The 17,782-nt window shown below is 44.5% G+C and overlaps 1 protein-coding gene across 3 annotated transcripts in view; it reads right to left on the bottom strand.

Annotated features, from left to right (window-relative positions):
- Positions 1-17,782, bottom strand: part of RASSF5 (Ras association domain family member 5) — a 100,908-nt gene that overhangs the window by 38,873 nt on the left and 44,253 nt on the right. Inside the window, exon 1 of one of the 3 annotated variants that reach the window (XM_053393379.1) lies at positions 6,023-6,845. The exons of the other annotated variants lie outside the window; for them this stretch is intronic. Coding sequence (XP_053249354.1) covers positions 6,023-6,142 — 120 coding nt within the window. The 5' untranslated portion in view covers positions 6,143-6,845. Of the gene's footprint in view, positions 1-6,022; positions 6,846-17,782 lie in introns of those variants that run through there. 3 annotated transcript variants of the gene reach the window in all.

Here is a 17,782-nt window from a genome sequence, read left to right as displayed (position 1 = left end):
TATATACCACCTTTTGGACTCAAGGCCGTCAAAGCAGCAAACAGAATATTAATACAATATTGAATGGAGGCAGGGAGCTTTGCTCTGAACGCTAGTCTGTAGCCCAGAATCTGGACACAGCTTTGGATGCTCAAAGCCTGGACCTCAGAGATGTTCTTCAGTTTCTCAAGAAGCCAAATACTCAATTTTATCTATCAAATGTTGTAGACTGGTACATCTTAGAAAAGAACAGAACCTACTGTTGGGATACTGCTGGGAAGACAGGGGCATCAGGCAGGCCCCCAGCTGGCTCCAGCCACCGGCCGGCAGCCGGTCTCCCTTGGAACAGCATCAAACAGCGACACGAGCCTCAGATATGTTTAGAGACCCGGGCACGCTCTGTCAGCAGAGTGTGTAAATCATCTCACAGCAGAAGAGGCGGACAGAGAGATGTGTAAGCATAACGTACAGCATTTTTTCAGCGTAGTTCAGGAACAGAGCAAAACATGTCAGCTTCCCTTCGTCTCCAGCAAAACAGCAGTAACACAAAAGCTATATACAAACGGAAGTTCCCAGCAGACTGTGCTGGAAGTAAACAGGCATGTGACACACAACAGTCATGCCTGTACCCTTTTAAGGTGGAACGGAACTATATCCTAACACCTACAACCCCATCTACTTTTTCATTTGTACACAATTACATTTGAATCTACCTGCATAGGGTTCACTTGCAGCTGGGACTCAGCCAGATACAGGAATTGCCCATCAGCACAATGCTGCAACTCATGGCACTGCATTGCCACCAGGGTTGAAGCATGGATCAGGCACTGGTACAGCAACATAGAAGACCTTCCACTCTACTTGTCTATTCATACCAGCATAAGCTCAAACAACTTGTCTTGTTGCTTTCCAGAGATATTTCTCTTAGGTTGGCCATCAAGGAGAGCAAGGAATAAACTATAGGGATGCGGATGGTGCTGTATTTTAACCACTGAGCCTCTTGGGCTTGCCGATCGGAAGGTCGTGGTTCGAATCCCCCCGATGGGGTGAGCTCCCGTTGTTCGGTCCCTGCTCCTGCCAACCTAGCAGTTCGAAAGCACGTCAAAGTGCAAGTAGATAAATAGGTACCGCTCCGGCGGGAAGGTAAATGGCGTTTCTATGCACTGCTCTGGTTTTGCCAGAAGCGGCTTAGTCATGCTGGCCAAATGACCTGGAAAAACTGTCTGCGGACAAACACCAGCTCCTCGGCCTTTAAAGCGAGATCAGTGCCGCAGCCCCAGAGTCATTCGCGACTGGACTTAACTGTCACGGGTCCTTTACCTTTAAGCTTGTTGATACATACTGAATGTTCATAGAAGAAATGCCATGAAGCTCTGGCAAAGACAGTCAAGGTCTAATTGACCTTGCCCCAAACTTGACTTTTCAGTTTTTCAGCAATTCTCACACAAAACAGAATGCAAATAGTTCCTGGTATCAGTGAAAGAGAGAAACCAACCCCCATGTTCCAGGCTTAAGTCCAAAGTCACTAATGATTTCAGAATTTCTTAAACGGAGGCAAATTATCCCACATAATGGAGTGTGAGTTATCTGTGTGCTCTTGCACCCTCCTCTGAAGCATCTGGTGCTAGCCGTCATTTCAGAAAGAGGAAATTTTGGCTAGATAGGCCAACTCATTGATATTGTCTGGCTGTTTCTACATTTCTAGCCTCCACACAAAAAGAAAGGAACAACATGTGCACTGGAGTAGAAACATATAGAAGATTTTGATCTTTTAGATTGCCTACAGACATGACTCAGTCAAGGCTTTTTTTAAAAGAAAAATGGCAGCAGATGAGGCAGGTTATTAAACTAACCTAAAGAGAAATCCCTTCTGGTTCACAGGAAATCCAAAGAGAATAGTTGGGTGGGGGGAGGAAAGAAGCAGGAAAAGAGGAGACTGAGGCCTGCACTGTGGAACAGCACCAAACCACGTGGCAAGAATAGATCTGTAAAGTATGCTTGCAACGCTTTTTAGAAAGATGAGTCCCAAACAATTATTCTTTCTGGCACCGAAAGGGCACAAAAATCAATTGAAATACATTTCTCCACAGACAGAAGCAGACGACCACTGAGGTATGACATCACTTCCTCCTCTAGAGCTAAAAGCAGCTTTAGGCTCAAACTTCTATGTAAGGGATTTCACCCAATGCTTGTTTTACACTGATCCAAATCTTTCAGTGCTTTAGGGTTCCTTTTCCGGTGCAAAACTAGACTCCTGTCTAAAATGTCTTTCCCTTAGACAAACCTAGCTGGCTGGTGAACCAACGTAGTATAGAAACAATCCTTTCTGTGGGAGTGACTTCCCTCTTACTGCTTCAGAGTTATCAACCCTGAACCTGCTTCAGTGCCTCGGTCACCATGTAATGATAATGAAGGGGAAGGAGAGGGTCACTGCGGGCAGAAGAACCTGTTTACTTCCTTTTTATAAAAGCAAACAAGCTTGGAGAAGCTCATTCTGGTACTGGAGGGACAAGAGCCAACTGCCCAGGTTAAAATGGGCTTGTAAAGATGTGAAAATATTCTTGAAGTCAGGGACATTGTTGTGCGCAAGAGTGTAGCCCTACTGCTATCTTTTCCTTTAAAAAAAATGACTACATGAGCACTCGTGTGGCTAAGCAAAGTTTCAAATCTGCACCAGGATACAAAAGTATCATGGACACTATCCAGAATATAGCTGGGAATGTCACACTGATGTGGATGGATGTGCACGTATAATTTGTCATAGCAGTATGGATCTGAGCCTACATTTAAATTTTCCATGGTACAATTTATCATAATTTGCAAAACTAGTTTTAATCATGATGGGACATGAAAGGTAGGGGTGGAATATGACAAGGCAAAGAAGCCTCTATTACCTCCAAGTCCTTGAAATCATATCATAAACACAAATACATAGCTGTCAACTTACAGATTTGAAAATAAGGGACCAGCAGCCTTGAAAATAAGGGACCAGCAGCCAAAATAAGGGACCTGCAGCCTCACCTGCTCCAGGCACTCCAGTCTTCCTGTCCTCCTGCAATCTGGTCAAACTCATGCTGGGTAGCTTCGAGAACACTGTCCAACCAACTTTGTAACCAGAGGTTCAACTGAATAGAATCTGAATCACATGCACCACAAGGCCTATCCAGCCTCAACTTAAGATGGCTCCCCAGCCTGGCTTTGCACTGCAAAGTTTGCAACAGCACATGCAGCAAAATGGCGTCCAGCATTCAAAAACCCCCTCAGCTTGCATTAACTAGCCACACACAAGGCATGCAAGCTTCACCCCCCAGTCGTTCTTAGACTTCTTATTGGGTGAGCAACACAGCCAAGCAACACAGTTGGAGCCTTCCTCCTCCCTGGCCGGCAGGGAGGGAGGGAGAGGAGCTGCTTCCTTTGAAATTTAAGGGACATCATTTAAGGGACATTTAAGGGACATCCATCAATAAGGGACAGCAGCGGGACATGGCGCTGGAATAAGGGACTGTCCCTTCAAATAAGGGACACTTGACAGCTATGCAAATATATTGAAAGAATTGGAACAACTGCAAATATGTGCCTAATCTTCATATTGCTTCATAGCATTCTCTTTTGGAATAGATATAGTCCTGAGAGTAACACAGGCGTCGCCTCACTTATGTGGGGGTTATGTTCTGGGCCATCGCGCGCCTAAGTAAAATTGCATAAAGTGGGGAGCACCTTCTACAATGCCTCTAAATGCCTATTGCCCCCAGCTCTCCAGCTTTATCTCTGCTCCCTCTCCAATTGGTACCAAAATATCTTGAGTTGAAGCTCTGGGACCAACTGGAGAAGGCGTGAGAAAGCAGCAGCAGCGGTGGCTGTGCCACCTCGCCCATCAGCTACTAGGCAGGGAGGCTGAGCAGCTTAAAGACAGCCCCACTGCACCTCAGGTGTCTTTGGGGTTTCATCTGCCCTCAGAGTCTCCTTTCAAGCTACAAGGACTCTTCAACTCTCTCCCACCATTTCCTGGCATGATTCTATTTATTTATTTCCCAGCACCATGCCTATATGTGGTAGCATGCAAGTAGAACACGCCTAAGTGGGGGAGGAGTGCTTGTATAAGGCTGGACAGTATATGGTTGTTGACCTCTTGCTAAAAGCCTAAGGCTGAAAGTCTAAGCCTCAGGGTGAAAGTCTGGAGGGAGGCAACACGAGAATGGGCCTTCTCTGCAGTGGCTCCCCATCTGTGGAATGCTCTCCCCAGGGAAGTTCGCTTGGCGCCTTCACTATACACCTTTAGGCACCAGGCAAAAATGTTCCTTTTCAACCAGGCCTTTGGGTGATCTGGTTTACATCCCATACTCTTTTAAGATGTGGCTCTTTGGAGGGGGGTATTATTGGGTTGTTGCTTTTATTTTAATTTTACATACTGTAATCTGTTTATGTGAACTGCTGAGAGACCTCCGGGTATTGGGCAGTATATAAATTCAATAAAGAAGAAGAAGAAGAAGAAGAAGAAGAAGAAGAAGAAGAACTGATCCTTAAAGATAAAATGTTAAGTATTTTTTTTAATAAAATAAAACAGAACATTGTTTTGTTTCAGATATGGTATTTTTTCTGTTCAAAAGTATCCAGCTCTAAAATGAAACCTAAATTTAATAGAAATATGCTGACATTTATCTGACTCGTCTGTTAAAGAGAAATGGGTGGTTCTCCATCAATGTGTTCATTAATATTTTATATAAAAGCATTAGGAGTGGCAGGGAAAAAAGTTTTAACTTTTGAGATTGAGCATTATAGACACAACAAAAGCTTATGTATTGCTCTTCTTGTGATCTTCCTACTGGACCCGGGGACTGACACAGGTGCTAGGACCCAGGAGACACAATCCTGAATCATCCCAAAACCCTTCTTGGGCCTTTTTTTTTCTTCTTCTCTTCTTTCTTACCGCCCCCCCACCTCCTGCAACAAAAAAAGCTTGAGTTCTGCAAAGTGTTCATTTCTCAAAATTATGAATATTTATGACTCTACCAGCTAAACAGCTTCAGCATTTGCTTTCACTGTTCTGCCCAGTAACTATAAGCCATTACTTCTGGAAAGTTCTGAGCACTTAATCCTCAGAATAAGTGATCTCGCTCAATGCATGTGTGCAAAGGAACCCATTAATTTCACAACTGTCCCCTTTTCCTCATACATGAGTAAAAACCACTGTGTTTTAACTGTCACACATACTAATTTGCTGCTGCATACATTCAGGAAATATGCAGATTACAACACGGGAAGCTGGATTTATATTGCTCTTTTTGTGGCAATTTTAAATCTCCATGATTTAAACTGAATCCACCCTGCTAAGCCTTCATTTAGTCATTACAGTCACTGCAAATACACTGCATGGTAGAAGCAAAAAGGGCAAGATCAGCTTAATTCATTTTGTTTTGTTGTAACCTCATAATTCTAAAACCCATGTAAAACCAGAGGAGCAGACAAAAATTTCCCTCATATTAGATTTACATGACTATATGGAGAAGTGGAATATGCCCATCAGCTCTGAGAATCATAATTACATGTATATGCAAGTTAGCCAACAGTCTCTGACTCATTATATCCACACCAGGATAAAAATCTTCCAAGCAATAATGCATTTTTTTTTAATTAAACAAAACAGTGGCACAGTCTCACTAGACTTAATGCGCTGACGATACAGTTCAATGTCATTCATTCAGTTTAGCAACCGATCTCACACACCCTTTGAGAAGGTAGATGTTCAGAAATATTACATGTGAAGGACAACTACAGGGTCTCTGCGAGACTGCTGTTCCCTGAATGTCAGAGTTAACAGGTGTCAAAGTCAAGCACTTGGGCGACTATGAAGAGATCAGAGTTTGAAAGACGGAAATGACATAAAGATAAGCTTTCAAGCCATTGCAACTGAGCAAGGCTACCCATGCACTGCAAATGAATGAATGCCTCTAGAATATCATTAAATGCTGATAGCTAGAAATAGGTTTTGCATACAGATTCTTAAGGGGGGGGGTTGCTACAGAATTGCCATACAGCTCGTTACCTTTGCGGCAAATTTGCTCTGAGCGCTCCTAAACAAGGTGGTCCTGGCTGTGAAAAAACAGTCCTCCAAGTCTTCATCCAAACTACAGTAGCCACTGCTCATGCTGTTGTCGACCGTCATCCGAGAGGGGATCCCGGGTCCTGGGCGCACGTGAAGCCCTCCAGTGAGCCAGAGAACCAGGTAACCATCGGATTCTCCGCTCACTGCGGCAGCAGCGCTGTTTCCCAATCCAGTTCCAGGCAATCACAGCAGCAGCAGCAACAGCAAGCAAGCAAGCACGGCTTCAGCCTCTCCAGCTCCCACTTGCCATGCTTTGCAACAGTTTTCCTCTGCTGAGCAAACCCGGTGACGTCTCCTTTAAGGGAGAAACGAGCCTTGCTGGGGATCACCTCTCCTCTCTTCAGCCACCAACCTCCCTTCTCGGACTAAGCATTGCCAGAAGTGGAGAGGGTGGTGCCAGACCCCAAGGGGCTTCTCTTCTGCTGCTGCTGCTGGTGGTGGTGGTGGCTGCTCACAAACTCATTCCCTATCTGTAGCTTGATTCTCCTGCCTGCAGCCCACGGAGGCTGGTTGCGAGAACGGCATCACCTCCCTCCTTCTCCCCCACCCCTTCCTGCTTGCTTTCTGTCGAGCAGAGTTGAGCCACTTCCTCTTGCAAGATTTCTCACGCAGTTTCTGCAGCGGGTTCTTAACGGGGAGGCTGTCAGCATCTCAGCTGATTTTGATTGGCACCGTTTGAGACACGAACGCAGAGAGAGAAGTCGAGTTACACCATCAGGGGAGGAGACAGCCTGCTCCTAGCTCCTCAGTGTCCATAACAACATTCACAAAAGGTAGGGACAGAGATGAGAGCAGCTGATTAAAAATATATCACTTAACCAACCTCCAATGCACTGCTCTCCAGGTGCATATCCTTTGGTAATTTAATGCATTCCTTATCTTGCACGAAAGCTGTCCAAAACCAACCTCATCCATTTCATCTTTGCCCAGAAACTGTTTTAGCTAGTTTTGGTAAAAACAAACAAACCTTACAGTGGTAAAAGCTAGGAATGGTCATGGGTTGTGGTGATGCAGAGCAAGGCTACTTAGAAGTCTACAAACAGCACCTCCCATTCACTTTTAAAAGTAGAAGTTAGACATCTATTGGATATTTAAAAATAAAATACTAATCTCTAGAGACAGAATATGCCACCTGTCATGATGGTGCTTCTACACTCAGTCCCAGCCCTAAAAACTAACCAGTTGGATTGGTGCAAAATGAGAGAGAGATGGATAGATTCCCCTAGCAACACACCAGTGAAGGAACCAGCCAGTGCCTCTTGTGTTCTGCAGCTAATTTTAGAACAGTCAGGATGATTTTTCAGCATAGCTGGCACAAAAAGAAATGGCAGTTTTGATCATAACCTTAGCAATCGCCATTCATCAGGTTAGACTTTTCCATTTGTCACCTATTGCTATGTTAGAGGCACTTGAAGCTCAGTTCTTTTGAGCATAAGTCAGAAAGCCTAGAATATTTTACTGCCTTTGATTTCTCAAGGTTAGGCTGAAGTCCTGCTCTGAACCACCTTCCTTCCTTCAGCATCTGAGCCACCAGGTTAACTGTCTCCAAGAATACTGGCATGTGCTTTGAAACAAAAGCCTACCCCCCTGCCCACCCCCACCCCCAAATTCTCCACAGGCCACCTGTCCAGTTACATAAAGTTCAGCATGCGCCTTCCTTTGCAAAAACAGCATTTTAAAATGTGTCTGCGGTCACTCTTCACACATAAGTGCACTCCCTCTGTACAACCTGCCATGCTCCTCCTTTCCCACTTGTTTGCTTCCACACCCGACACCTAATAATGCTGTCGAAGGAAAGATAAGTCTCCCAGTGCAGCAGGGTTAGCTGCCACTTCTCACTCCTGTTTAAGGAGAGCCAAATACAGCTCCCAGATTTGCTGCCATGGAACTACCAACGGCCACCCCCTCCACCTTCATGCCAGGTGGGTCCCAGTATCCTGAACTTAGTGTTTGGATGCATTCTAAAGGAGAAACTAAAAGCACTCTCTCCCATTCTTTAACTTTCCTAAGAAATTATGCTTACTGTATTTATGAAATATAATCTCATTTTGAAAAGCCGTTTTGAAAATCTAAGGAGTCTTAACACAAAGCCTTCTATAGGATCTACTCAGTTACCATGAGTGGAGGCTGGTGCAATAGGGAAATGGAGTACTGTCCTGCCAAACTCAGCCTGCCCCCAACCAGCCCCCATCTACCTGCCTCCTTACTTGCAACCAGCCCAGTGGCTGACACTGGATGCCAGCCGCCTCTTCCTTCTCAAGCTCACTGTTGCCCATGTAGAACCCTAACCCCCTTAACAGAGGGGAGGATGGGAACAAAACCAGAATGAGTTAGCTCCATCTATCATCGGCTCCAGCTTCACTTGCTATTTCCTCTGGCCAGTGGTGTAGCGTGGGTTGTCAGCACCCGGGGCAAGGCAAGTAATTTGTGCCCCCTAACCCGTGGATTTGCGCCCCCTAACCCCCAGATGTTGCGTCCGGTGCAGCCGGCCCCCCTGCACCCCCCACGCTACGCCACTGCCTCTGGCACCACCTGCTGTTGATCTCCCTGCCTTCCACCCTATTAGTCCTAATGGGCACCAGCCTCCACTTCACAGCTAATCCTTCTTGCTCAGAGAGCAGGTGTAAAAACGTTCTTCAGCATCTTGCAATATTATGGTTATACTTTGACAACCAACAAGAACCTGTGTACTAAAGCAAGACACACCAGGGCAAAAAAATCAGTAAGTCTTGTACACATTGATGGGATAGCAGTGGCTATACAGGAAAGAAATATTGAATTGATGGTTGACAGCTCAATTAAAAAGTCTTAGTTTATACTGTGCAGCTTCTTTCAAAAAAGGCATGTGGAATAGGGTCAAAAATGCAGTGACCAGTATCATGCTGCCATTAATCTAAATCTATGGTATTGCTATATTTGGACCACTCCATTAAGTAGTGAAGTTTAACTGCCTTAGGGTCCAGGAATCTACAAACAGCCATATTTTCCCAAATAAACCTGTATACAGGTTGAGGCTTCTTCAGAGGCCTTTCTTTGAGCGGTGCCACCTTCAGAAGTTAGACTTCGATCCTTTTCAATAGCAGTGCCCAAGCCATAGAACCCCCCCCCCCAAAAAAAAAGATATATGTGCTGGGTTGCCTTCCCTGCAATCTCTAGGTGCCAGACAAAACCTATCATGTCCTCCCATATCATTAGCTGTTAGTAATGTTTGTGACTATTGTTGCCTTCACTGTTTATCAGATTTCACTTGGTTTTACAAGTTGATCTCCCCTGCCTCAGATTGTATAATTAGTTTATCTTTCATATTTCTATCTTTCAGTTTTTCCATTTTGTACTGTAAGCTGAACTGAAGCTACATCTAAGAATACAAGGAGAACCCTGCTGGGTAAGGGTCAAAGCCTATCTAGTTCAGCATCCCGTTTCTGACAGTGGCCAAATAGATACCTACAGTATGGGAAGCCTGAAAGCAGGGCATGATGTTTGTTTCCCAGGACCAGGTATTCAGAGCCATGCTCAGTGGCGAAGCTGCATGCTCTGCTACTGGGGGTGGTGGAGATCAGGTGGGGGCGTGGTGTGCATCATGGGGGTGTGGCACACCGCCCATGAGGGAGTGGCGCACCGCCTGCAGGGACGTGACACGCGTTCTGGGGGCGTGGCACACTGCCTGCAGGGGTGTGGCGCCCAGCGCGTGGGGGTGTGTGGCACGGGGGGGAGCGCCGCGATGGCACCCTACTGAAATAGTGGTGCCGGGGGCGGTCCGCTCCCTCTGCATCTCTGTTCCTCTGCCAGTGGCCATGCTGCCACTGATTCTGGAGGTAGTATACTTCCTGTTTTCAATATTTTAAGCTGTCCTGGTGTTTGTTAATTGAATAGCAGTAGATTTGGGATAGACAGAATAAAGTTCTTCTCCATATATAATAAGAGACAGTGTGGTGTAATGGTTAGAGTGCTGGACTTTGACTTGGGAGGCCAGGATTTGAATCAGCCTCATGAAACTCATTGTGTAACCTTGGGCCAGTTACTATTTCTCAGCCTAACCTAACTCAAACGGTTGTTGTGAAGATAATAGAGAGGGGAGAACCATGTACATCACCTTGAACTCCTTGGAAGAAAATGTGGCATATAAAATTTAATAAACATACAAATAAAATGCATAACTAATACATGCAAATCACTGCCACAAAATGCGGAGAGGAATATGGAATCAACCCCTATTTGGGCATTCACCCGACTGCAGTCCCACATGGGCAGGCTGGGGTGCCATCTTGAATAAAACATTGTGAGGGCTCAGGTTAGCCCTGCCCCACATAATTGATCACATGATGCAGTGCACACACACCATTTGAATGGGAATGCCCATCAACTTTCTGGGGGCCCAACCCCCTGAAATATTTTACTATGGGGGCCGAAGCCCCCACAACCCCTAGGAGTTGGCTCCTATGTTGGCAGGGTTGTCAAATGTTTGGGGAGTCTCTGCACACAGAACAGATTCCCTGCTTCAGACTTTGAAAACAAGGATGGTAGCAGAGCTAGGTCACTGGAGATGCAATGGCAGGAGTAGGGCCAGCCGCTCTTATGGTCAATATGATTGTACTCATAGGGAACATAATGCCTGAAAAGTGTGTCATGTAGTTTTTTTATGGGGATTAAACATAATTGACTGAAGTGAGGTATATCAAAGGCTATGATAGCTAAAGAAACTGTCCTTGTTCTGGGTCAGTGTACCTCTGAATACCTGGGGACAGTGGAAGAAGGCTGCTGACTTCATGCCCCCTGCTTGTGGGCTTTCTGAAAGTATTTAGCTGAGCACTGTAGGAGACAGGATACTTGAGTAGATAGATGGAGCCATGACCTGATCCACTTCTTACATTATTAACTGCAGACTTTTATCTACAAAACTGGGCTAGGTGTGAAGCTGGAACGTGCTATGACAGTAAAATATCACTGGTGCAGATGCAAGGAACTTCTATAGGGTTTGTTTTTCAAAAGAGGAAGCTTGTATTGTTGTTTTAAAAAAAACTTCTAAGGAGTTAAATAAGTTATTAGATGACCAGATAAGGACACACACAGTATTTAAGCAAAACTATGTAGAGATTTCTAGAATGCTCAAGTTGACAAGAATGGCACAGCTTGCAAACTTGCACAAGCTTGTCATCTTCCTTGGAGCAGCCTGGTTTCTCATGTTCTCAGCCTTGCATCAACAGAAACTCATCAGCTGCAAAACATCCACTTCTCCCATACACAATTTGCATTGTTGTTATTATTTCTAGCTAGCAATCCCAACCTGCCACTCCTGCATTTACAAGTGCTTGCTTTGGATGGGATGTCCCAACCACTTTGTCAGCTCAGCAACACTAAAACAATGACATTACTCTGGTGCTGCACTTTATTTCTTCAAAACAAGCTTTATATTTATGATATGTCTTATTTATTTATATCTTTAACTTGCTCTTCAGCAAAAAGCTCCCTGAGTGGCTTACATACCATTACGAAAACAAGACGGTCCCTATTTGCTGGCTCCCAATCTGAAAGACATGACACAAGAGGGAAAAGTGATGGGGAGGGAAGAACGGAGGCAGAAGAAGTTCAGGAGCAGGAACCCAGTGGAGATTGTCAGCAGAGCTGATGGAATGGGCCCTGCTTCCCATCACAGGCACTGAGGCAACCTGCTATAATAGCTGCTACCCAGTGATAATGCCATCCACTGCTGCAGGATTAGTTGTTGTGACTGACAGGTGCCCCACCTGTCCAAGCAAGGTTTCCACTTTCCCCCATTCAACCGCAGCCTTGGAGTGACTTTCCACAGATCAAAATCAGATTAGGGTCATCAGTTTTAATGCTGGCACTTCAATCACCGCCACCTTCTATTAGTTTGCTACACCCAGGAGAAAACTGAAGGTGCTGATCAGGTGTATGTGGCACATTAACTGAAGTTTGACAGCCCATGTCCTTTCCAAATTAGTCAGAGTTGGTCATCTTTCCAAGCCTCCTGAGAAATCACTTTATAACTCCACATCTTAAGACCAGAACAGCAAGCAGGTGAGTGTAGGTGTTTCAAAATGACCCAAGCTAGAAGTTAAAAATATCTAAAGTAAAGACTTTTATTCAAGCCAGAACATGAAAGCATGGGCATTTAGCAATTAAATAAAACATATTTCTAGCTAAATGCAACTGTCAATGTAGGAGAATGGTATGAGTCATAGCTACTGAAGTAGAGGATGAAGGTCCATGATCCAAATTAAGCTTCTCACTTTGGCAAAGTCAAGATGCAATATCAGCAATAGTCACAGGTGACGAACTGTGTGGATCAGACCTAGATGCATGGACTGTACAAATGCAGGCCTTTAATCTATACATACCGCCATCAGCTGAGGCAGCAAGGGGTCCTGCTCCCCACCACATGTAGCCAGAACACAGAGTGATGTGTGAGTAAGGCTGGGAAAGTCACAGATCAAGGTGAAGATGCCCTGGTAGCTTTAAAATCTGCTGTGTGCATATAAAGCTAAATAAAGACCTGCCAAGTTTGACAGGAAGGAGAAAGAAGACAATACCCAGCTTTCCCCCCTATTCCTCCCTCTACCCCACATGCATTTGCCTTAGGTCAGTGGAGGAAGTGGGGCTAGACTGGATTTTTTTCAGACCTGTCCCTCATTCTTTCAAACTTAACCCATCTACCAAACCCTGAGAAGGGGGTCAGAAACACCGCCTGCGTATACTTTATGGTAATGATTACCAGCTTAAAATACAGCTGTGCCGTTCTATACTCGATTTGGATTGAAGATGCAATATTTCATAAGTAGCAACAGGATAGGTATGGATTATCTGCATGCACTCTGCTTCCCAAACCAGCAGTGGGAGTGCACTGGGTGCAGAGTACACAATAGCGTGTGCAAATTAATTAATAATAATAATAATAATAATAATAATAATAATAATAATTTGTTTATACCCCACCCATCTGGCTGGGTTTCCCCAGCCACTCTGGGCCCAGCCACTCTTTCCTCCCAAACTAGCATTTGGAGATGCTATGCTCTTGTAGCCCCCTACAGGGCAAGGGAAAAAATCAAAGCAAAGAATCGGGACAGGAGCTTTATCATCTCAATATGTACATGGGGGAATCACCCATTTTAAAACACCCCTATGTCACTATTTCCCAGAATGGCCCAAGCTAGCACATGTTGGAGAAAGCCTCTGGTCAAACCATTTCCCTGACCATCACAATCTTGACTTGGGGATGCTTTCAGTCAAGGAATCCCATGCAGGCAAGTCTTGAAGGGGCTGGTGTAGGACTCAGGATTGCTGCAGGATTCCCAAGAGGTGGCTGCAGTCCAAAGTGCCCTTTCCAGAGTAAGCTTCTTTATATACGCTTTGGTTACCTCTAGGGCTTGACAAGTGAATGTGCCCTTTGTGGGGTTTGTTGCCTTTGAAAGCTTCTCTGAAACATTAATTAGCTCAAAGTGCATCTGATCTGTTAATTACCGGAAAAAGCCAAAGCGAGCATATTATGCCAGTTCTAAAACAGTTAAGCTGGCTCCCCATTCACTTCAAGGCACTTTTTTAAAAAAAATAATCCCTCAAGGAAGTTCATCTCCCTTACCAGCCTTTGCACAGAGTCAGGGGAGATCCAAACCTCACTCATTGTCTAAGGTTAGGCTATGGGCAAAAAGGAATATGGCCTTCTTAGGGACAATTCTGCTCTCACCTATTGAATCTGTTAAAAATGTTCCTGTTCCAAAAGTCAGTTTCCCCTACCCTTCCTTCCTTCCTTCCTTCCTTCCTTCCTTCCTTCCTTCCTTTCTTTCTTTCCAAAATGCAACTGAACAGGCTGCAGTCTGATGTGGAAAATATGAATAGATTTCTTCACCTTACTTAAAATTGTCCCTGTCCAAAATGTGAAAGCAGGGGATGGAGTAGGCCAGGAAGAAGCTTTCATGGCAGATGATTTTAAGGATAAACATCAACAGAGAGGAATGAGTAAAAACAAAACAAAAACCCTCTCTTCTACATAAAGGTCTTCTGCTTCAGACTGTGGCCTCCAAAGCTTCGTCCAGGGAAGCAGGAATACATATGCAGATCAACTCCACAGTTAATTAGGCCAAGAATGACATACCTATATGACTGGATACTGGACAAGAGACAGATGTTTCAGGAAGTCATTTTTAATGGACAAAACACCTGACTGCCTTAAAACTCTCACAGTGTAGACCCAGATAATTTTAGATAACAATTCACCATTTCAGAAGTGTATGCTTCCCATAATTAGAAAATCTGAATATGCTAACATGTTTAATGTGCACTGCCTGCCTTTCTCTCTCACACAAGTTTTCTTGAATGCAAGCAGCTCCATTTTGTAAGATGAGCTGTGTGAAGTACACATTTCTGTCGGAACAGCTGTGCAGAATTTGGCAAAGGCCATTTGAAGACAGTGCTGTAATGGGAATACACCATGAGAAGCTAACTCAAAACTAAATTAAGGCTTAAAATGTGTTACTTTGCTTTCATTTCCAAACATCCGGGTTGGTAAATCTATGAATCAGCGCTGGAACATGACTAAGATTTTTTCTCCATGAAAGTATATCAAGGTTGTAGCTAATCCATCTTTAAATTTTAATTGCAACAAAAACATGAGAAAAATGGCAGACAAAATGCTTTAAAAGGTGACAGCTTTCAAAGACATCATATTTTGGCAAGAGTGTGTGAACATCAATGACCTCTACAACTTGCAAAAGGCTGCACAATTCATGTCATGGTGGGATATTAGAAAGAGCATGTTAGCCCAATTGCAGTGCTTCACAAAGACAGTATGGTTAGTGCACTAGGGCCATATGTACACCAACCATCTTATGGGATAGTGTATCCCAACTACAAGCCATATTAAGATATGAGGATGAAGCAACAACTATAGCAGGGGTGGGGAACCTGGGGCCCATCAGACTTCGCTGGTCCACATCTTCCACCATCCCTCTTCATTGCCCAAGCTGGCCAAGGGACATAGGCGCTGCCATCCAAAAGCATCCGAAGGGCCACAGGTTCAGCACTCCTGAGCAATATGAAATATCCAAACACTCACAGCAAGAGAGCCAAGCTTCTCAATCCTTTCCAATTCCAGCTATGATTATCACTCCATACAGCAAGTAAACCAGTGGGCACATTTCAAATTTTGAGAGTATTAAGGGTGCAAGTCACAAAATAGTTGTAGAGCAGCAGGGGAATGGCATAATGTCAAATGGTTGCCATGGGGAATGTAGCACAACAAAATTAGAGAGACAACAACAACCTTATGTTTTCCACGGGAAGTCAGCGATGTCCCGCTGGTCCCGATTGTGGAGATTGCACAATCCTGATTTTACACACACTGATGCTGCCACCTTCTAGTAGCAATAGGGAGCCTTCCTCAGTACCAGAAAATATATAGAAGGTAGCCACACCACACTCACATTTCACAGAAATCACTTAGAAGGTACATGAACAGTTTTGCCCCCTAAACTTTCTTTCTAGGAGGGCTAGAGAATTAGGGTTTGCTTGTTTGTTTTAATGAAAGCTCAGAGTCTGAGGCGCCGGCCTAAGGGCACCAGTGAAAGCCTTTGTTTCTGAAGGATGGATTATGGTTGCCATCTTTAGATGGAAAATTTTAAGTAGCGCATGCATGCCATCCATGAGATCAAATAGCTGCATAAAAGAAAGTCCCAGGCACCAATAAGCATGAAAGCTGCAAACAACAGTTCAAAAGCAGGGTTCAAGTTTCAGAGCTGCTAAAATAAATCAACTTTTCAGTTTGAGAGATGAGTAGACATAGCACAGAATATGTTCATAGGCCTGGGCCACAATCCAACATTGGGTTAAATATGCTTAAGCCCTCTGAAATCAATATGGTTCACAGCAGCTGAATGATTGAGGAATTTTCTTTTTTTGGCATTCAGCTTCCTCTGTATGACCATGTCCTCCAAGTTATTTACATTACCAACCATCACTTCTACTGTTCTACTACCTTGGGACAACTGCAAAAACACCTCTGCAAAAAAACTTTTTCATACTTCAGCTGGTAGGCAGAACACACCACTGTCCAGCAATACAGATTAAAGAGAGTCCTAAATCAGACAATTACAACTGTGTAAAAATCTATATCACCCTCATAAAATGCTGGAAGATTCATGACAGATTAAAAAAAGTACAATGCAGTGATGGCTACCAACTTAGAGATGTGTTTTTTTAAAGGACTGGACAAATTCATGAAGGAAATAGCTATTGATGGCTACTAGCTTCAATGACTATGTTCTGCTTCCACAGTCAGAGTACTGTTTCTGAATACCAGTTGCTGGAAACTACCAGAAGGGAGAGGGCCCATGTGTTATGGGCTTGTTTGCAGATTCCCCATAGACATCTGGGTGGACACTGTAAGGATGTTGGTTTAGAAGGGCCATTGGCCTGATCTAGCATTCTCTTCTTATGCTCTTAAGAACACGTGAAACCAGACTCAAAAGAAGCTTTGAAACTTTGGGTGAAGAGAAACATACAGTATTATCACAAGTGGAAGTGGTTTTAACACATTCTCTACCCTCAAAACAAATGCCTCAGGATGCTGCATACGGGTGTTCAAAATCCCTTTCACCAAACTTTAACATGCCTGCAGCTTTGTTGAAGTGTTTGTCAGAAAATGTGGAGGCTTTATATGTAGAGGGAGACAGGAGGCCTGCACACAAGGCCTGCCTCTAACATTCCTGGATATGAGCTCCTCTTCAGACGTATGCATGCTTAATGTCTGAAGAGGGTTTCCAAGTGTATTCTGCTGATCTCCACATTTGGGAGCTGCCTCTGAAGCCTACACACCAAGGAACGGTGGAGGGTGGGGCCTGCATGCCACCCCCACATGTCCATGCATAAAGTCTTTGTGCGTTGAGGGGAACACCCAAGCAAGGCCTGTCGGCTCGCCCTTAGGACACATAATTTTGCTCATATTTCAAGTACCGGTTTTCCAACAGCTCTTCAGCATCAGATCCTCTTGCGCTGGCAAAGCCGACAATGTGGCACAATCTCTCACTGATTTACTCCAGTTGGCATCAGTGGGACTAAATCTGTTTTCAGTTGAAATGATTAGACTGAGTTGGGACCACAAGGGCCTTTCCAGGCAATCAATCAGTTATAGAAGGGCAGTAAACGCACAGCTGTTACTCATTTGCTGTGGAAACTCCAGCTGACTTTCCTGACAGCACTTACATTTACCGTGATATTACACACTGGAGCACCCAAACTACAATATGGGGAAACCCAGTAGTCCTACCCCAGACAGGATGATTGCTCTCAGTAGCTTAATTCTTCTAGGAAATACCTGAAAGTGGGCATGCCTTCTACCACACCCAGTTAAGGACCAAGGAATTTAAGTCTATGGAAGAGAATAAAAAGGACAGACTATAGTTCAGGGAAGAGTGAGACATAGAAAAACTAAAAGGAAACATGGGAAGGAAGATCTGTCTGTCATGGACTGGCTGGATGCAGAGGGATGGCGGGAGGCACCAGCTGGTGAATCCCCAAGGAAACTCCCAAGGGAAGATGGCTCAGAGCCAGGGGATTGATGGTGGGACAACAATGAGTGGTCAGGGGGAGAAAAGGGAACAGATGAAGGTGGTGGTGCTGGAAGCTGAAGAGGTAACAGGGTTTAGTGAGCAGGAAGAAGCTGTGACAGTCCAAAATCAGAGGCAGAAG

This window comes from Podarcis raffonei, chromosome 6 (genome assembly GCF_027172205.1).
Source record: "Podarcis raffonei isolate rPodRaf1 chromosome 6, rPodRaf1.pri, whole genome shotgun sequence".
Taxonomy (NCBI): domain Eukaryota; kingdom Metazoa; phylum Chordata; class Lepidosauria; order Squamata; family Lacertidae; genus Podarcis; species Podarcis raffonei.
The sequence above is the reverse complement of the archived record's forward strand: the minus strand, read 5'-3'. Positions and strand labels throughout refer to the sequence as shown.